The sequence below is a fragment of the Balaenoptera ricei genome, chromosome 5 (genome assembly GCF_028023285.1).
Source record: "Balaenoptera ricei isolate mBalRic1 chromosome 5, mBalRic1.hap2, whole genome shotgun sequence".
In the NCBI taxonomy this organism is placed as follows: Eukaryota; Metazoa; Chordata; class Mammalia; order Artiodactyla; family Balaenopteridae; genus Balaenoptera; species Balaenoptera ricei.
The window spans coordinates 9,316,033-9,336,915 of record NC_082643.1 but is presented as its reverse complement, the minus strand read 5'-3'; the positions used below and the strand labels follow the sequence as shown (position 1 = coordinate 9,336,915).

Sequence of the window (20,883 nt, the reverse complement as noted above, 5' to 3'; positions counted from 1 at the left end):
TGTTTCCTTACGTTGCACACGCGCAAAGATACCATGCCTGTAACATTCGAATGTCGGAGGAATGTTGCGGATGGCTAGTAATTTTTTTTAATTAAGTCGTAAGCATATGGAGGAACATATTTGAAATTCTCCCTCCTAGTGCACACGCTCTGTTGTAATTTTTCACTTGACCTGTGGCCCAACTACAGCATCACCTGCTGACTCTCCATTAGCACCTCCTTTCCAGAGCTCTCTCGTGTTTCACTGTGAGGTCCGCTGTGCACATTTCAGTCCCGGCTTTGCCAAGCATAAGGGTGAGCTAGAGAAGATTGGACCTATTGAAAAGGCAGGACACGCAGAGCTCAAGGGCACAAAATGAATTAGCGGTCAGCTTGCTTTTATTCGAGAGGATAAACACGGTTTGGACAGTACCCCCCCCCCCCCGCCTTCCCCGTGCCACATCCCTCATTCCCAGCGCCCCTCCCAGCAGGCGGTGACTGTCCCTAGGGAAGCTGACCCTGCGCTGTGCCCCTCACAGGCGACGCAGCTCCTCTCTGGGCTCCTACGACGACGAGCAAGAGGACCTGACGCCTGCCCAGCTCACGCGGAGGATTCAGAGCCTTAAAAAGAAGATCCGAAAGTTTGAAGACAGGTTTGAAGAGGAGCGGAAGTACAAGGTGGGTGCCTGCTCACTCCCCCGCCCCCCTTGCCGTGATGCGTCGGCAACTCAGAGAAGTGATAAAGGTGAAGGGAAATTTCTAGGGAATCTCGAAACTAAAAGGCAATAAACACTGGGGTATCAACGCTGATAAACCCCAGACATCGTGTATCAGCATTTTCCGTGCACAGGTGTATCCTTACAGAGGAACTGAATGCTCTCCTCAATGTCTTGCAAATTGATCAGTGAACAGGGATGGGAAAAATCATTAAATGAAGTATTTTGTTTGCCTAAAACGTAATTCGAGATTGTCTTCTAAAATTTTATTAGTACTGACCTCATTCTACTCTCAGCTCTATCCTTAGTAGTTCTCACGAGAGTGGCAAAAAAGGCATTTTTCATGGTGGTTGTAGTGTAACATATCATATACCCCTCTGCTTTCTATCCTGTTAGCCTGACAGGTTGAACCCTACAAGGTCATGGGCCTCATAGAAGTCCATGATCATAAAAATCCAGAATTTTGCCTCTGAGGAGTTCTTTGAAAGCATCAAAAATAACCAGATAGTGTTAAAAAATAAATAAACAACCAGATATAAAGAAGGATAATGGAATCCCACCTGTGAAGTTGCTCTGATTCATCACGGCTCATTTATTATTCCAGTGGAACTCAACTTTCCCTTCCTGTTTAAAACAAACTGATTATCAAACTCTTCTTTTTCCTGCCCCAATTCCAAAACACTTACTCAAGGTTTCCTTTTCTCAGCCTTCCCACAGCGACAAAGCAGCCAATCCAGAGGTTCTGAAATGGACAAATGACCTTGCCAAATTCCGGAAACAACTTAAAGGTAGGTAACGTTCTAGACCTATGGTGCCGTCTCCAGGGAACAAGCCAGGTGCCGAAGCTGCGATCTCACCACGTGCTGAGTGCCACTCACTGCTACAGTATTCCAGGAAAGACAAGTTTCTTGAAGCTGCTTCCCAGGGCTCTAAGTGTTCAGGGCACACTTTCTCCATGTCCTCCCATGGCCTCAATCACGGGGAAACCCAGATCAGCTAAGATGCAAATTCGGCAGCATTTTTTTGACTTCCCTAAATCACTAATATAAGGATGATGGTTTCAACTCAAAGTACCTGTTTAATCCAAGGCTTTATTTGCTGTGGAATTAAGACAGAGAACACAGATGGATGTGAGAAGGATTTGGTCCCTGTCCCTCAAAGCACTTGCTGTCTTTTAGGACACAGAGTCATATACACAATAGAATAGAATACAAAGTGAAAATGATTCCAAAATGAGGTATACACGTCATACGGAAAATGTTGGCCAGCACTTGGGCGCTAGATCTGCAAATACCTGTAAACACTAAGGGAATCAGTGTAGGAAGCCATCCGTCCGCCTCATTCTGAGAACAGCAGACAGGTTGGTGTGGCTAATGCATGGCTGTCAAAGAACTAAAACTTCCTCAGGAATGAGGGTTAGGAAATCATACCAGATAATCCGAGAAGACATTATCATTTTTCTTGGGTTTAACACAATAACCCAGGGATTTCGACTAATATTATAATTAGATACTTTCTGGGGGAAAAGAAAGACAAGGCTAAGCAGTCGTTAACAGCACAGAAAAACAATCTGGGTTCAGCAGACGTCAGTTCCCATACATCTCCACCCCCAAATCTTTTCTCCTAGAGTCAAAACTGAAGATATCGGAAGAGGACCTAACCCCCAGGATACGGCAGAGAAGCAATACTCTCCCCAAGAGTTTCGGCTCCCAACTTGAGAAAGAAGACGAGAAGAAGCAAGAGCTGGTAGATAAAGCCTTAAAGCCTAGCGTCGAAGCCACGCTGGAGTCCATCCAAAGGAAGCTCCAGGAGAAGCGGGTGGAAACCAGCCGTCCTGAGGACATTAAGGTGTGATTCTGTGAAGGCCCCCAGCCGACTGCTAATCCTAAAGCATTCCGGTCAGCGTGGTAGGATGGCGGGGCATGTCCCAGGGTCCCAATGGGAAGGGTGACAGAGCGACACCTTTTTAAACCTCCCACACTCTGAGACATCCAGAGAAGCAGATAAAACAAACTCAGAGCGTTTTAACTGTAGGTACTTCGGGTTTGGACTACAGACTGAAAGCAGGAAGCCCTGTTGTACAGATTGCAGAATGGACTTGTTTCAGTTAATAGCGTGGTGGCTCTCTGAGGCAGGAGGATTAGAGACAAGCCTTTGGGAATGTGCGTCCTGTAACTGTAGTCATTGCCGGAGCCGGTTAGCTAAGCCCCATGTGCCTCGCAGCCTTGCTTACCTCAATGCAACGTGCCTTTGCCCACTGCACGGGAGGTAGGAGTACTCATAGGTGCCGATTCTGCTGTGCTGTGTTTCCAGCAAGACACCAGGAATAGCTGATTCCTAGCTTTGGATCGAGCTGTTGTGTAAACGTTCTTTCTAACCTTACCGTGGGAAATTTGTTGAACTAAATAAAGAAGTCGGGACATTCACAAGTGTTTTCCCCTTTCTCATTTCTCTATCCTTGTGTTTATACAGGATATGACCAAAGACCAGATTGCTAATGAGAAAGTGGCCCTGCAGAAAGCTCTGTTATATTATGAAAGCATTCATGGACGGCCGGTACGTGAATGTGCGGAATTTGCTGATTGGGGTAAATTACCTGGCTTTAGAAGTGGATCTGTGTTCAGTATTTTGCAGATGAGGTTCCCTGATGTTTAGATTACTCTGTATTTTCACCAGAAGTAAGCTTTCGGAAGGCTAAACCAATGATAGGAGTTCCACTATCTAGTAGGTGCTAAATTTAATTAAGCTCCAAAGAAAAATTAGTTTGCAGCTAAAATGTAGTCACTAGTGTCCTGCTTCGAGGGGAAAATGGTGGAGGGGGATATAAATCGGTGCGCAGCGCCCTAGAGTGGGGAGACGTGCCTGCCCCCATAAAGCTGCCATCGCCGGCTCTAGGCATTCTTATCCATAAAAGGAAGGTGCTAAACTAGAATGATCTGCCCTAAAGTTCAGTTTCTCTGCAATGCCGTTTGCAACCCGTGTTTGTAGAGAAGTTCTAGCTGCCATCCAGAACCAAAAGTGTGAGGAGTCCAAAATATGGCTTTGGAAGCATTTGAGGCAGTTTGTTACTCAGCAAGAGCGTTGATTGAATGCTTGTTGTTAGCCCTGGGGGAGAGGGTAGCATGACAGCCTTCTGGTCTGTTCCTTAGGGAACTCGTAATCAGATCGCCTAGTCAGTGACTCTTAGTAACCTTCTGTTAAGAATGTTGTCAAGAACCCAACCAGACACGTTCTTAAGAGCAGGTATAAGGAAGCGTGAAGTTGATGTTCACGTATGGATTCTTCTACCACCAAAATGCATAGATCTCTTTTCCAGTGTCAGCCATAGCTATGTCATGGAGAGAGTCTTTTCATCAAAAATATGCTCTTTTAGATAAAGAAACTTCGAGAATAATGCACTAGACTATCAGATCTGTGAGGGCAGGGATTCTGGGTTTTGTTTACCTAATGGTGAACCTGGCCCTCAGCAACTAGCACAAGACCTGACACAGAGCATGTGCCCAATAAACTATCTGTTGAATGATCCTCCGTGGTATTTTGGTTCTGAATTTATTAGGTTTAAATTAAAAACAAAACAAAAAACCTGGCGCTGATGATGATGGATTTTGCTGGCCTGTCCCTGCAGTGGAAAAATACTGGTGCTCTGGGATAATGGTCATGTTTCAAGCCAGGTTTTGTTTCGGATTTTTTCAAGGCGTTGAACCAAATAGTGAACGCTCTGGAGCTCTACTACATTGTGAAATTTCGTCCTTCTCTTCTGGGGTATTCAGAACTTGTAGAGATGGAGCAAAACTTCTTCTGGCAGAGAGAAACCCCTTCTCCACTAAAGGGCTCTCCTCCCGGCCACCAGGCAGGCCTCCATGAGGGAGGTGGGACTTACGTATCTTCCTTCTTTCCATTGTGTGGATTCAGGTTATGACGTTGACAGACTCCTTTAAAGACTTCCTTGCCTGAGGCCCGAGGTCTCTCAGCTGAATACTAGTCTTTACCTTACTGTCAGTGCAGGGGTTTGTGTGCAGTGGTACTTGTTGCTCTGAGTTGGGCACAGAGTCTCTCATTCTGCCCGGACGGTGGCAACATGCAGGCCCTAGGATCAGCAGACCTAGATTCAAACCTCCGCCCTGCCGACTGGCTCCTTGACTCGGCTGCTTAGGGAACTCTCAGAGCCCCAGCGTTTTGTCTTCATAATAGATGTCTGTTATAGGTTGTCATGGAGACTAAACGACATTACACACACACACACACACACACACACACACACATTTACCTGTAGGCTGTCTGGCATTGAGGAAGTAGGGCAGAGGGGCTTTGGGGAGAGATGGGTGGGATTCCTCAGTAAATGATAGGTTTCACTTCTGGTACAATTATATGTTCTGCCTTCTGCTGTCTACTTCTTATTAAATGATTGACTCAGGAGAAATGCACATTTTTTTAACACTCTTACCATTAGGAATATGAACTATTAATTCGTGGTCCTTTCTTTCATCATTCTTTTAGATGAAGGAAAAACACTTCTGGGATGTGCATTCTAGCATCTCACAGGGCAGGGGACAAATGCTCTAGGAAGTTCAAGTGTCATTTATTCCTGTTCCTGAGTCGGGCTCTCTGCCTGTCTCTGGAACATGATACTCCAGCCTCCTCAGGAAAAGCAGAGTTCACTTGATATCTGACCAGTCTGAAAATCAAAGAGTGAACTTTTCATTCTTAGATCTGTGATGTTGCCACGGACCCTGGACTTATAAATACAAAAAATACATATACTTCCAGAACTAAACCGTCATTCCAAACCGCGAGTGTTTTAGAAAAGCAGATGCTTAGAGCCTGATGGTTTTTTTGCTGAGTCTACAGATTCTGATATAAAAGGACACTAACAGTCAAAATCACAGGCCATGTGTGCTGCTTCTGTACATGTTTTAACAAGGCTGCTTGCTCTAACGGGACACCCTCCAGACAGACCGACACATGTAAGGAAAACAAAAACACGCTCATTTACACACTGGCACATGATTCCGTATGAATTATTATCGAAGTGTGTCCTTTTCAACATTTGAGGGTCTCATCAGAAGCCCACGTCACAGAGGTACAACAGACGACTGCAGCTCCCTGTGTTACCTTCTTTACAGACCCCGATGATGGTGTGGAGGGGAGAGAGTGGGCGGCTTGCCCAGAGCTTCTGGGTTCTCATTGATGTATTTTAATCTTTTGTTTCAAAAACCAGGGAACTAACAGGACCCTAAATGCACCGTGTTCAAATTTAAATGCAAATTCTAAAGCCACATATAAATACTATCATTTGTTTATCTGCTGTTTGGGATTATTTGAGCTGATCTTTGCCCAGTCAGCCTAGCATTGTTACCTGATAGTAAAGGAGAGAGGGTCACCGTTTTCCGAATCAACGGGCCAAGAATGCAGCTGTTACAAGAATCCATCTCATTTGTCTTCTCCCACTAGCGGTTTTATGACTCAGAGACACCCCTCCACACACAGATTCAGACCATTTTTTGTTTTACTAAGGAGATTTGATATATTTTTCTGAGACTTACAGAGCAACCAAATAGGGTAGTAAGAGACCAGTAGATGAAGATTTCTTTCCATCAAAAGCAAAGATTGAGTGGAAGGTGCTGCCTTCACCCGTTAGATCTTCATAGCTAGATGTTCATGCTGTCTTGACTTGGGTGTAAACGTGTATCTTAGTCTTAACCCTATTTCCACACATTGAAAGCCACTCAGAGCTGCCACTTAAATGAAAATTTAAATAAAGGCTTGAAGCAAGAAGAGGGAAAGTATATTGAAAAGACAATATACTATATGCTTGGCCTGAAGTCATTTTTAAGCAATTATGGATCATAACGATTTTCTAATTTGAATTCTGCAGTTTACCCATCAAGAAACCGAGACTCAGAGAACCTTACTGGCTCATTCAAAGGGCTATTCTTGGTTTGGAGTAGAATCCCTGAGCAGCTGGTGACTCGAGAATAAGAGATGTCAAACTTCCGAACAGTTTGCCCATGGTCCACTTAATATCAGCGGCCCTTTTTTTAACAGTTTAACCAAGGTGCTACTTTGTTTTTCTAACTCTTGGTTAGATTTTGGCTCTGCTCACAAATCCAGCACTGATAATTACATAAGACATGGCTTTATGAAGGGTGAAAGTTGTATTGACTTTTGGTATCACCAAACCTTTGGCTTCAGACATTTATCATGGAAATAATCCTGGTGTAAATCAAGTAGTATTCTTTCCATCACCTCAGACCTAAAGATCATGGATATTTTTGGTGTTTAGATACTTCCATCAAATGCCAACATTAACTTCAGTAAAATCATGATGAGTTTTGACTCTCCGTAGTCAAAAACTGGATTTTATCAGATCTCTCACAGGTGATTAGTTCTGAGGGTCATTCATTTTTAAAATGAGCAATTCATAGAAAATCTAAATATCAGCATTACAAGCCAAATATAAGCCAGCTATCCTCTTCATCTACTCTAACTAGAAAATTTGGTTTTCGAACAAAGAGTTAGAAAGGAAATTGATTCTATCACATTTGCCATGTCTGGCTGATTTTAGCAGTAGGTTTCCTTCCAAAATCCAGAGTCTCCTTTTATAATCCAAAGATGTTTCTACAGTTGACCCTTGAATAATTCGGGAGTTAGGCATTGTTCAACCCTCAGCATAGTCGAAAATCTGAGTATAACTTAGAGCGGGCCCTCTGTATCCATGGTTCCACCATATCTGAGGTTCCGAATCCATGGGTGCAACCGTGTAGTAGATCGTGTAGTAATGTAGTATTTACTATTGAAAAAAATCCGCGTGTAAGTGGACCTGTGTAGTTCACACCCATGTTGTTCTATGGTCAGATGTAGTAATAGGATGCTAGTCTGCAATGGGGAAATGCTGGCTCCTTATTACTTTTATTTTTTGCACGTCTTTTGGGCACTAAACATCTGTTGTTTATCTTACATAATATTTCACCGCATGTCATGGGTTGACGATTAGGATGTGCCTTAATTGCATCTGCAATACATTTAATGAATGCATCTTGTAGTAACAGAAAAAATTATTTCACGTGTTCCAGTACTAAATTTTGTCGTTTTACATGTGCGGTTGTACAAGTCATTTATTTCTATTCCGCACACTTACTTGTGGCTACTGTTGAGCTTCTGTTGAAGTATAACATGAATACGGAAAAGAGCCTAAATTATAAATATATATGTTGATGAATTTTCACAAAGTAGACAAATCCACGTCACCAACATCCTGATCAAGAAATAAAATGTGGCCTGCCCTCTGGAAGCCCTTCTCATGTCCCCTTCCAGTCAATACCATGACCTTCCACCCCACCAACAAAAGCCATTCTCTTGACTTCTAACGTTATACATTTGATTTGCTTATTTTTGAACTTTGTATAATTTGAACTTTACGGTATGTATTCTTAGGTCTCTGGCTTGTTCTCCTTGGCTTTATTTTTTGTGAGGTTAATCCATGATATTGCATATAGCTGTGTCCATTCATGTTCATGGCTGTGTAGTATTCAATTTCGGGAACTTATTTGTTCTGTTGTTGGGCATATGGATGGTTTCCAGTTCGGGGTTCTTATAAATAGTGCTGTTATGAACATTCTTATGAATGTCTTTTGTTGAACTTAAGACCACACTTGTTTGATGTGTACTTAAGAGCGGAATTGGTGAGTCATATGTTTAGCTTTAGGAGATACCGCCAAATAGTTTTCCAAAGTGTTCCACCCTTGCCAGCACTGAGAGAGAGTTCCAACTTCTCAGCATTCTTTCCGACACTTGACACGGTCTGTCTTTCATGTCAGCCATTGTGGTAGGTATGTAGTAGTGATAGCCTGTGGTTCTACCCTCACTCTTTTTTTGTATGAAATAATTCCTGTGTTCCCGTCCAGTTCTGACAGTCATCTTTTATGAAATACCAAATTTAAGACTCCTTTTAATATGGTAGATAGTAAAAGCAAGAAAATGCCGCCTCTTGATATTTTGGTAACAGGAAGAGATAGAAAGAAGTGATTATTGTTATTGCTGATGACAGAAGATAAATCCTCAAGATGTCTTTGCATAATGGCAGTATTCTATCAAGTTTATCCAAAGTTCACTTATTGTTGATCACTTTGAGAAAGGCAAATAAAAAAGGCAACAAAGGATAATCAATTCATGCATAATCTACACCTGTCTTCAAAGTTGAAGGCCCAAAAGGCCCATAAGAGAAATGGTCCAAGCGAATACTATTTGCCCTTCCTTACCTCTGTAACCCTTGCCTTATGTGTACAGTAGAAATAAAATGCAGAAGACCAACAGCAAACTTGAAACAAAGATACTTCATCTCTTGCTCCATTTAAGTAAACAAATGCATATTTATGAATTTGGCATACCTATTTATATTTGAAATATTCATTCACTCATTTTACAGATATTTATGGAATATTTTTATCATGTCAGGCACTGAAATAGTTACCAGGGGTACAAAAACACAAACTCCTGGTGTCAAGGGGCTTATAGTCTAAAGAGAAGACAGACGTGTCAACAAATAGTTACTATAGAGTATAAAAATATATCATCCATTAGGACTGCTATAATACCATAGACTGGATGGCTTATAAAAGATAGAAATTTACAGTCCTGGAGGCTGGAAGTCCAGGATTAAGGTGCTGGTGTTTAGTGAGGGCCCACTTCCCAATTCATAGACAGCTATCTTTTCGCTGTCCTCACATGGCAGAAGGAGTGAGGGATCTCTCTGGGGTCTCTTTTATAAGGGTACTAATCCCATGCATGAAGGCTCCATCCTTATGACCTAATCGCTTCCCAAAGGCCCCACTTCCAAACACCGTCACATCGGGGATTCCTTTTCAATGTATGCATTTGGAGTGGGGACGGGGGAGTGAGTGGGCACGAACGTTCTGTCTATAGCAAAGCATACGTGAATTACAAGGTACGCACAGGTTGCGGCAGGTGACACGAAGGAGAGAATGAGCAGGCCTCCCGGAATGGGGCATGTCGGGAGAAGCCTGCACAGGTGTGGGAGGCGGCTCTTGATCTGGAATTTGCCAAACCAAAGAGCGGTGAGGAGGCCATTCCAGGACAGAGGGAACTAGACCAGGAGGTGTGACACAACCTAGTTTCTCTCTGGAGCTTGAGTTACGAGGAGGAGGAGGAGGAGAAGGAGCAGGTCATGAAGGGCTTCAAATACTGTGCCAGGTATTTGAGCTTGATGTCTCCCCACTGCCTGTACAGTCAGTCCTGTAAACATTTTTGAGCCCTGTGCCAGATTTTAGGGCCACAGAGATCAATCAATCCATGTATTCTATGGCCATATGTTCCTTGAATACCTACTGTTTGCCAGAATTTGTCCCTAAGAACACAACAATTCCAGGGGGAAGAAAGACATATTTTTTTTAAATGATTACAGAACTGCATGGTAAGTAGTATAATAGAAACACATGCTTTCTCCTTCCCTGGACCTAGAAAATAGTGAATCATCTGGCAACTCGCAACCTTCAAGAGTTTTACATAGGGAACTAATAATCAGTAGTGATCATAGTTTTGACTGAAGAAAAGCAGTACTGCTGAGGGAGTGATTTCCAATGATCGGCAGCTGGAGTAGATATTGTAAATATTCACTGATTCATGTCATCAGTTTAATAAATTTTGCAAGAGTGGTGAGTCTTCAGTTGCATCACCTGTACTTTCTCTCGGCCCAGAGCGTGCTTGGCCAGTCTGGCCACCAGGAGCAGGCTTCTCAGCTCTTCTGTTCTTGCATTTCAGGTGAGCAAGAATGAACGTCAGGTTATGAAACCGCTGTACGACAGGTACCGCCTGGTCAAACAGATCCTGTCCCGAGCCAGCACCGTCCCCGTCATTGTGAGTACACCACGGCCCGCTTGTTGATCACCTGGCTGAATGGGCCCCGGCTGTATTATTAGGGCCCTAACTTGCCTTCTCATGAAAGAATAGTCTTTCATAGTTGAACCTGCCGTCAATATCCATGGCCCCTAAGCTTGAGGGATAAAGAATTTATCAGAGACTTCGGAGGCTACGTTTGCCAAAAATGAGCAAATCCGAGGCCGAGAGAAATGTTTTGTCCCTCTCGGGGATATGCCTTGGCCGTATGCATCCATCTGACACGTGCTGGGCCGGCTTTCCCACGCTCTCCTCAGAGGCGGAGCACCGAGAGGACGGGGCTGTGCCCTCCCCAGGGCCCCGCTACAAGGAGTCTTAGCGGCCTCTGTTAACGGTCTTCTCTCCCCCTCCAAGAGATGGATCAGCCCTGCTGGAATCAGGTCCAGGGAGAGAGCGTCTAAGGAGCTCGGGAGAGGGACCCTCCTCTTTGTGGAGGATGTAGGAGAGTGTGAGGTGGAAGAAGAGGGAGGGCGGCCAGCAACCGTGAACCGTGCGTGGCGGCCACCGCCCTTGGACTTCGCTGCTTTCGGCCTCTGAGTCGGGACTTCGTCAGGAGTAGGGAGCGGCGACTGGCCCTCAGCTCTGGGAAGCCCGTTGGGGCGCTGGCCAGCCTGCCCCGGCCCCGATCCCAGCCCCGCCGCGGGGGCGGTGCTTCTGGCCCGCCCAGCTCGTGGGGACGCTCTGCCTCTGTTTTAGCGCTCACCTCGGGGATCCTGAGGGCTCCTCCGCTGGCCTGTAGGCTTCGCAGTAAGCGGGCGCGGCCTCGCTTTTATGTCGTTGCCGAAACGCGTGTTCTTCTCAGCTGCCGCTCTTCTGTTCGTCCTTTAAATCTCCTTGTGTATTTCTAGGCCCAAGATACGGTCTTCATATGTCTTTTAACAGTATATTTGTTCATAGTTAATGGGGCAGGGTCCAGAGACCTCAGGCAGGTGTGTTTGAAGAAAGCTACCTTTCTAGAAGTTTTCTACCGAATAAATCAGCAAAAGGATTAAATCTAAGAAGTCCTTTATATGCCCCAGTCAGGGGTCCTTAGTGTCCCTAAGTGGGGTGACTCTGTAGCCTCTGTTGATAACCTTTGCATCACTTGATGAGCTTACGTTATCATTAGTTGTTCCGGAAGTTACGGTGACTAGGAGGAAAGGGGAGAGGCAGTTGCTTCTCAGGTTTTTTCTGTGTGTTTGGTTAACATACTCGTGTGCCGTCCTTGCTTTCATGTGGCCTCTGTGGTTGGGGGTCGGGGAGAGCTCCGAAGTGAAGCAGCAACTTGGACAAGAACTTCAGTTGTGTCTGGTTTTCCTGGGACTTCTTGGCGGGGAGGGGTTCGAGTCTGTAGTTAAAAGGCAGAAGTAAATACTTGTGAGTCAGAAGGGGATGGGGAAAGAAGTTCTCCGTGTAACCTGCCTATTAACGCCTGTCGCAGGGTTCCCCTTCCAGCAAGCGGAGAAGCCCTTTGCTGCAGCCAATTATCGAGGGCGAAACTGCTTCCTTCTTCAAGGAGATAAAGGTGAAGACCCCCAGCTGCTAACCGCTTGCTACATCTGCAGCAGTGCCTCTCCCTCCTTCCCTCTCTCCCTCTCTCCCTCTCTCCCTCCTGTGGATGGAAAGCCGCTGTGATCGGGCCCTTTGGTGATGGCTTCCTGCAGCCTTCCCTAAAAATCAGTAGCTGCCACATAGCACAGGGAGATCAGCTCGGTGCTTTGTGACCCCCTAGAGGGGTGGGATAGGGAGGGTGGGAGGGAGACGCAAGAGGGAGGAGATATGGGGAGATATGTACATGTATAGCTGATTCATTTGTTATACAGCAGAAACTAGCACACCACTGTAAAGCAATTATACTCCAGTAAAGATGTTAAAAATAAATAAATAAATAAAATAGAACTGAATAAATATAGAAAAGAAAATCAGTAGCTGCTTCTAACCAACTTTAAGCAGTCCTCTTTTATTTATGTTATAGACCAGCTGATCTCCTTAGTTTCATTTCATTCCCTCGCTATTGTGTTTTGTTTTGTTTTGTTTGTTGTTGTTTGGTTGGTTTTTACTTTGCTTGCAGGGATTTTTGTTTTGTTTTCAAAATGTTTTTTGTTTTGTTTCTTTCCCCCCTATTTGAGGAATGGATTTTCTGTACTCCAAAGTTTTGTTAAATTAACTCATTGGGTAACTTAAAAAAAAAAAAATCTCATTTACTAAGTTTATAGCGAAACCAAAATTAACGAAAGCAGTGTACGTAGCACACACAAAAAATTATCATTTTATAGACAAATATCTTAGTTGTCTTTGACAGATATGTGGGTACAGTTTCATCCACTCTCCTTTCCTCTTGCCTTCCCCCTGGCACATTTGGTCCTTGGTGCTAATTTTATAATCTGTTCTTGATCTGTGAATGTAGTGCTGTGACCAGCAGTCACTAGAACATACGCTCTGATTTTTTCCGCCAGTAGTAATCATGGATTTTATACAGATAACCCTTGTCCTCGGTGGCTACTTTTGCTGAAATGGGAGGAACCATCTGTGCCCATAGATCTGTAGGGACCTAACTGGCCTAGACTAGGATCAGCCTCTTTCATATTTTTGTTTCTGGACAACTGAACACACTGACTGCCTTGTACAGGGCTCTAGAAATGAAAAGTCAAAGTCAATCTTTTTAAAAAATCGATGATTGTTATTTAGCAGTTAAGTCGGAAGTGGGAGTAAAACCCCAAGTGGAAGTGAGTGTTAAAGAGTTTCTCTTGTCATATTTCTGTGGCAACCCCAAGCCTGGGGTGTCGTTTATTTACTGTAGTTAGGAACGATTATTTCAAAATATGGGGGCCTCGTTCCCACGGAGGGACACCAGTTGAGAACTGCTCCATTTTCTTGCCTGATTTCTCTCCACTGTAACTCAGGTAAGGAACCGGAAGCTACAAAGCCGTCTCTTCTCTTCACTCTCTTCCTTTCCTTACCTCCCAAGGGTCTTAACTACTTCACAGACCTCACTTTAAGGTGTTAGGCAGTGGCTGTGCTCACTATTCATGTTGTTTAAACAGAACTTGTTTTATAAAAATGCTGTAGATGTGAAGTTTAGGCAAATATACTAATTGTATCTTCAAACTTAGAGCTATTTTCTTACAGTAAGACTTGATGTTGATGAAAGAAGACAAATTTTATCTAGCTGGTAATTTCACACAAGAATTAAATCACCGTAATTGAAGAAATCTGGGCAAGTGTGTGCATGAAAATTAGCATATTTTTCTTAGAAGCGTGCGCTAAAACTATTCCTAGATAAAAATGTGTTCTTTAACACATCCGAAATATGACACTTGATAATTGCCTCATGAAACGAATGGAAGATACAGGAATGATGCTCTTTTTAAAAGTTGTTCCTCCAAATCTTATCCTTTAGCTTAGTTTATTTTTTTCACAATTATGTTTTGGCCATTGCTCTTCTTCTGGCCCTCAACGGTGATCGAAATTTCAGATAATTTTGCAATTATTACATTGCTCTCGTAAATGGTGTTGTCTTTTAGTTCATTTTGTCCCAGTTGGCCAGCTTTATCAGCATGTATTTGGACTGTACTAATTCTCAGAAATTCGGTTATAATTTAGAATTTGGTGTGTGTGCAGATAAGAAGATTGTATCTAAATGGTTTCTTTGAAAACCATCCCTGATTTTTAATGCTTATGGGAAGACACCAGCTGTGTGTGAAAGAGAGCCAGCTCAAGTTCTGAAGCCCTAGAACTTCCAGCCCCCAAAATCCTACAGATCAGCTAGTCAGTTCTCTGATCCAACATACGAGTTTCCTCTACAACTTCTCTGACAAAATAGAGACACCGTCCCTAAGAAGTTATTCCATCCTCCAACTTGAGACGTCTACAGCAATGAAGAGAGTAAGGTCGCTCGTTAACATGGGCTAAGCATCGACAGGAGCTAAAGATTTATATTATTAGTTTTATAACTTATTTTTAAAATTATCGAAAACAATATGGTAATTATATAATTTTAGAATGTGTAAGTTTAATAACTATAAAATATAAGTGATGAAATAATTAAATTATAGCATTCACGGTTATGACTGTGTGACTTCCTACTTACAGGCCTAGTTTTGCCTCTGGAGCACCATGGACTAAGCATACTGCTTTCTCCTTGAGAGCACTTGGCATATTTACAGTCACCTGCCCTGCCCCCTCCCACCCACACCCTGTGAACATTTTTTCTCCAGGTTCTTCTTACTCTTTCTCGTGCGATATGGGCTCCGGACTGTCCGGCAGTGCAGTGGCTCTGCTCTCCACACCCGTCTCTCTGTATCCCTCTTAAAAACTGATACCCAGAACTGAACGTTATTCTAGATGTGGTTTAACCAGCCCGACAGTGGACCAAGGACTAGTCCTGACCTTGATCGAGATGACTAAGGCCCTTCAGTTCTCCAAGTCTGTGCCTACGCGACTGTCAACGTGCTGTGAGTTCCTCTTGGTCTTTCTAGGGCAGGAGGTCTCAACCTCAGCACTACACACATTTGGGCCAGATAACTCTTTGTTGTGGAGGACTGGCCTCCACTCACCACTGGGTGCAAGTAGTGCAGTACGACCATCCCTCCCCAGTGTGACGACCAAAAACGCCTGCAGACGTTGCCAGAGGTCCCCTAGGGGGCAGACCTGCCCCCAGTTGAGAACCATGGCTTGTGGCCCCGCCTAACTGTTGATTTATGCAACCCCCAGCTTCCTTTTCCAAGGATTGCTTAGTGTCTGCGTGTCCACTTTTTTTTTTCTAATCTAATTACAGGACCTTGAATTTTTCCAGTTTGTTACTTTTCATACTTCTACCCTAGCCTTATGAAATAGATTACATCTAGACTTTATATTTCCAGCACACCCAGATATCCCTACCCACTGTGTTATCTACACATTTTGTGAATATCTTTGGCGCCTCATCCAAGTGACTGCTAAATGTTGAGTAAGGATGGGTCAGAGGCTTCCCCGCAGATTCACATCAGCACTGCAGCAGCACTCTGCGTAAATGTTCACAGCCAGCTTTCCTTTCACAAATCAGCCTACCTCATGCTTTATTGAAATCCAGGTATTATGCCAATCCTATCAAAAAAGAAGAAAATGGTTCGTTTTTCTGATTTGTGTACAAGGAGCCAGTGCTACTCACTGTTGATCACTGATTCTTTTTCAGTTGCTCATATGTTATCTAGATATTGATTCCTTCTAGAATCTACTCAGTATCCACAGCCACCTGATGGTCTTTGAAGATCTGTTTTGCTGTTTCTTTTTCCCTATGTTTTTCACAGCTTACTGAGAATAGCTTTGTTTAGCTTCATCTTCAAAAACACTGCGTTCTCAGAATGTGCAAGACACACTCTCCCATTTTGAAGTTCTCTCAGGACCTTGGGATATAATTGATAAGGCTTAGACCCCTAACTTCATTTCTTATCTATCTCGGGCTTTAATACGCTCTTAATAGTAATTTGTATTTCTCTTTTAAAGCTGAATTACTGGACTAAGAGACATTTATTGAACACCTAATATAGGCAGGCATCGGCTGAGCTCTGGGAGCAGCAGTGAACAGAGAGGCCCAAATCCCTCCCTCCATGGAGTTTATAGTCAGGTGGTCCCACCTGCTCTCCTCATCCGGGAAGGGGAGGTGGGCAGAGGCTGAGCAGCACCGCCCGTGTGCCCGGTGTACCTGCTCAGGTAGTCAACACGCATTATCTCAATTCTTATGTAAATGACGTAGACGGGACTTGCCACTTCATCTTATAAAAAAGAGAAACTTTTAAGCTATTGATTTAAAAGCCACTTTTACTCTGTGAATTTAAAAATGGTTTTAATTTTTTAAAAAATTAATAATGAAGCTTTTACTTCCATGGATCAAGAAAAGAGATTGGAGATCTGAAGTCACAGCAAAAAGAATCTGGAAAGGCCACCTAGTTTTTTGCCAACTTTACCTTCATGCCTTCGTAACAGTAGTTTCATTGTAGTTACGTAATAGTCCTTTTGTTTTGCCCATTTGTTTGTTTCTTTATTCACATTATTTCTCCTCAGAGGTACCATTATAAACATACCAAACTTTATGGTAAGAAAATCCACCACAGACAGTTTGAATCCTGTACTTTACCTGTGAGCGGTGGTTCCTCCTGCCTCCTGAGAGCCATTGGCTGCACTGGCCCTGAAGCCACTTGGTTGAACTAACGACTGATGTTATAATCCTGTTGTTCATGTAGCTGAACGCCTAACCAATTTTTTAATTTCTCAAGATATTAGGATATTCTTTTCTGGTCTGACTGTACACTTTGGCAGTAAATTACTTCTTTTAAAATCTTTCTTTCAGACTCCGATATCATTTCTTAGAATCACCTAGCTTTAAATCGGCACTAAGACATTCTCTTAGAAAAATAAGTTGACCTCATTTTTCTAATTGCATTTTTATCAAGACAGAGAATATCACACTTTTCTTAGAATCTTGAATGCTGAAGAACACAGCTGTGGTCCTTGGAAACTCTTTGAAAAAACATAAGTTTTATGATTCTGATCATGGAAAGATAAATGTTTTGATCTTCTCAAAAGTTTCCTAAAATTTTGTGCATGAAGCAACCACAAATATTTCATAATCTCAACTTTTAGATAGAAAGGCCATATTGTTGAATTTCTGAAAACCTTCATAGCTTAAAAAAATTCTGAGACACATAACTAATAGAATCTTTAAAGCACTGGTTTTCTGGTGGTGGATTCTTTTAGGTAGTGTCACAGAGCTGAGAATGTTTAGATTCATTTGCTTCTTTTGATTTAGGGTATAAATTATGATGATTGTTCCTTCCTACCCTCGGCCTTGATAACTGTTAATTGTGCTGTATACTAATTTTTTTTTACAGCTTTTTTCCCTATTGAGTAGCTGTGTTTAGCGTTTGTCTTATTTACTGTGTATATATAGATATTCAATAATATATCCGTCATGTACACGTGTGTTGCTAAATGTAGCTATATAGAAGAAACTATATGGGGTCTGGATAATTAAGTGATCGTGAAGTGATACCTGTAATGAGAGAGGGCCCGAAAAAGTGACCCAGTTTTTATTGGGGTTGCTGTGTATCTCCAGGAAGAAGAGGAGGGTTCAGAAGACGATAGCAGCACAAAGCCAGACTTCACCGTCACCCTGAAAACCGATTTCAGTGCACGTTGCTTTCTGGACCAATTTGAAGATGACACTGATGGCTTTATTTCCCCAATGGATGATAAAATACCATCGAAATGCAGCCAGGACACCGGGCTTTCAAATCTCCATGCTGCTTCAATGTATGTTGTTTTGGTGGTGGTATTGGAATGTTGTGATGAAAACAATTTTCTGAAATACTGTTTTAGCCTTTGTACTTAAATTGGCTGCCAAAACGTAAGTGACTTGCCTAGGGTGCATCTATGTGGATAAAACAGGCTTTGCTTGTTTGTTTAACTTCTGGCTCAGTGTTTTTGTATGCTTCATCCCGTGTTATCTGAGGGAGCATCTGAGATCTTGCTTCAACAATCGCAAGGTCTCGGTAACGGCATTGTGTGGTTCTGTGCGCCACAGCTCGCCATTTAACACATACCGAGATCTCTTTCTTTCAAAGCCAGTACGACAAAGCGCCATGGGATTTCGCAAGCCTGAGGAATTCATAAGTAGCAGGAGCCTCGCAGGGGCCCCAGAAGCCATATCCATCGTCAGTGTGCTTTGGCTTCCCGGGGATGGAAAACATCCATTTCCGGTGACCCTCAGCTCCTTCCACAGTTCCTGCATTTATATGCTTTTCCCTTTCTCCACAACTCCTATCGAGTTGCACATCCCTTACGTTTATAACTATTCAGATTTAACGCCATGTTCTTGAAATACTTCTGCCCCTCTTAGACCAGAACTCTTGGAACACCTTCAGGAAATGAGGGACGAAAAGAAAAGGATCCGAAAGAAACTTCGTGATTTTGAAGACAACTTTTTCAGACAGAATGGAAGGTAAGCGCGTGTGTCGTCCTCCCCCTGCCACTCCTCACACGCAGCCCTCCCTCTTCTGTGTCTCATCCGTGCACAGCCTCCCATGTGGGAGCCGCCCTACAGCTGCCCTGGAACCCGGCCCTTGGTTTTGTGCCCAGGGCCCCTTCGAGGTTTACTGTGAGATGGTGAGGCTTGTGTGGCCCTTCAGGGAGAAGTGCTCCTTGGATGACATCCAGGACCGATGCGGATTCAGCGAACGTTTACAAAACTCACCTGCCACATCAAATTCTAGTCTAAAATGAGCAGCTTAAAGCTGAGTGTCTAGTGGACAGCACCGGGTTTGATTTCTGTTTTTGTTTTTTTGATCTTAATAAACCTGAAGGAGAAATAAGGAAAGGGGTGCTCTAGGTCTCGCTGGTTTGTAGGCTCATTTTAAAAGCAGAGCCGTCAAGTCAAATGAGAAATACACAAGAAACAGAAAGCCCTCCTGACTGATGAGTGCCTTTCACCAGTGAGGTTTTTTGTTTGTTTTTTTTTGAAATACATTTTATCACCTAACATTCTTTTTATTTTTTTTTTATAAATTTTATTTATTTATTTTTAGCTGCGTTGGTTCTTCATTGCTGCGTGAGGGCTTCTCATTGCGGTGGCTTCTCTCGTTGAAGAGCACGGGCTCTAGGCATGCGGGCTTCAGTAGTTGTGGCTCGCGGGCTTCAGTAGTTGTGGCTCGCGGGCTCAGTAGTTGTGGCTCGCGGGCTTCAGTAGTTGTGGCTCACAGGTTCTAGAGCGCAGGCTCAGTAGTTGTGGCACAGGGGCTTAGCTGCTCTGTGGCATGTGGGATCTTCCCGGACCAGGGCTCGAACCCGTGTCCCCTGCATTGGCAGGCGGATTCTTAACCACTGCGCCACCAGGGAAGCCCCCACCAGTGAGTTTTAAGACGTACTGTAATCATCATCATAGAGCGCTATGCTGAGGGATAGTGTTCCCTGTTAGCAAGTGACCACGCACAGAATGTCCGACTCAAGTCACAGCATGAGACCAGGTTAGAGCAGGGAATAGAGCTCCATCTCTCACGTTGGAGTTAAGTTTTATCATTTTAAAATGTTTTATTTTAATCCAAATTATTTAAACAGTGTAAATACAGTTTCTCTTTAAGTCTGCTTTTATACTTCTCAAAAGTATTGGGAAATAAAAGTACCATAAAAATTAACTTAGGCGTTAAAAATGTACTATATTTCAGTTTATTTCAATTATTGTATAAATTTATGTTGGGAATCTCTGATTTGGATCTGTCCTATAATGACTTTCTCAAGATTTATGAATTTTTATACCTAAATATTTGTTTTTCTTTCTCCATGAATTGTAGAATATTTAGAAAATATAGATAAAAGAAATAATACCCAAAACGATAATAATACCCAAGGACAAACCAAAGGATTAATGTTTTGATGTGTTTCATTCCAGTCTTCTTTCCAAACATATTTTTGGCTTGTCTGCTCATTTTCTTTCCCATTTGTTTATAGTCACATTATGCACAGATATCCTATAATTATGTAACCTTCACAAGTTTTAAGAAAATACAATTGATGGGAGTCAATCATCATCATGCAAGTTTAGAACTGTCAGGGACTTCAGATTTCACAAAATCTGGCTCCATCACTTCGTATGTGAGGCAAGTGAAGACCCTCAAAGGCACGTCTGGGGCCAGGGTCAGATGCCCCCTGCCCTGCCCTGCCCTGCCCTCTCCTGGGACCATCCAGGGTCCTTTCCTTGAGCAGGCAGAGCAGGAATAAAATCAGTTCATTGAGCAGAATTAGATGAGCCCCAAGCGGTCCCATTTCCCATTTTCACTCTTTAATAAGAAGTAAAGGAAGCCTGGTATTTGAATGTCTGACGTGTGCGTTTCCAAGTGAGGTGAGAAGCGGGGCAGTACCGGCTGAGGGTGCGGGCAACGGCAGCGTTTCGTCAGGTTCTCCTGCGGGTTGTGTTAGATCACGGGTTCAGGGTACTTAGTACAGTGTTCACCCTATCATCAGATCCCAAGTGTAATACTTGCGTACATAAAAAGTATACATATAAAATTACTCAGTAAACTATAAGGTTTATTAGTATTCTGTGATCCAATCGCTGAATTCCAAGACTAATTTTTATAGTAAGTAGGAGTATTAACTATTCTTTTTTAAACCTTGTAAATTATGGGTATACCAATTACTAATCAGAAATTTAGTGGTTCATTAGGTGAAGGATATAAAAGTGAGAAAGCATTAAGTGTAAGTAAAGGACTTCAGCGTATGGAGACTTGTGGTATGAATTCATACGTAGCAACAGCAGAGGGAGAAAG

At 43.1% G+C, this 20,883-nt stretch overlaps 2 protein-coding genes across 9 annotated transcripts in view; one reads left to right on the top strand and one right to left on the bottom strand.

Moving 5' to 3' along the window:
* Positions 1 to 20,883, bottom strand: part of HERC3 (HECT and RLD domain containing E3 ubiquitin protein ligase 3) — a 513,145-nt gene that overhangs the window by 309,606 nt on the left and 182,656 nt on the right. The gene's annotated exons all lie outside the window — the stretch shown is intronic.
* Positions 1 to 20,883, top strand: part of FAM13A (family with sequence similarity 13 member A) — a 340,455-nt gene that overhangs the window by 314,685 nt on the left and 4,887 nt on the right. For 7 of the 8 annotated variants that reach the window (XR_009503212.1, XR_009503211.1, XM_059922405.1 and 4 more), the window contains 8 exons: positions 518 to 656; positions 1,401 to 1,482; positions 2,322 to 2,542; positions 3,167 to 3,250; positions 10,472 to 10,567; positions 12,027 to 12,110; positions 17,679 to 17,875; positions 18,462 to 18,563. Coding sequence is in view for 6 of the 8 variants with exons in the window: in XM_059922405.1 (XP_059778388.1) it covers positions 518 to 656; positions 1,401 to 1,482; positions 2,322 to 2,542; positions 3,167 to 3,250; positions 10,472 to 10,567; positions 12,027 to 12,110; positions 17,679 to 17,875; positions 18,462 to 18,563 (1,005 nt within the window). In the remaining 2 variants the exon portion in view is untranslated. The remainder of the gene's footprint in view (positions 1 to 517; positions 657 to 1,400; positions 1,483 to 2,321; positions 2,543 to 3,166; positions 3,251 to 10,471; positions 10,568 to 12,026; positions 12,111 to 17,678; positions 17,876 to 18,461; positions 18,564 to 20,883) is intronic. The other variant, XM_059922406.1, reaches the window with a different exon arrangement.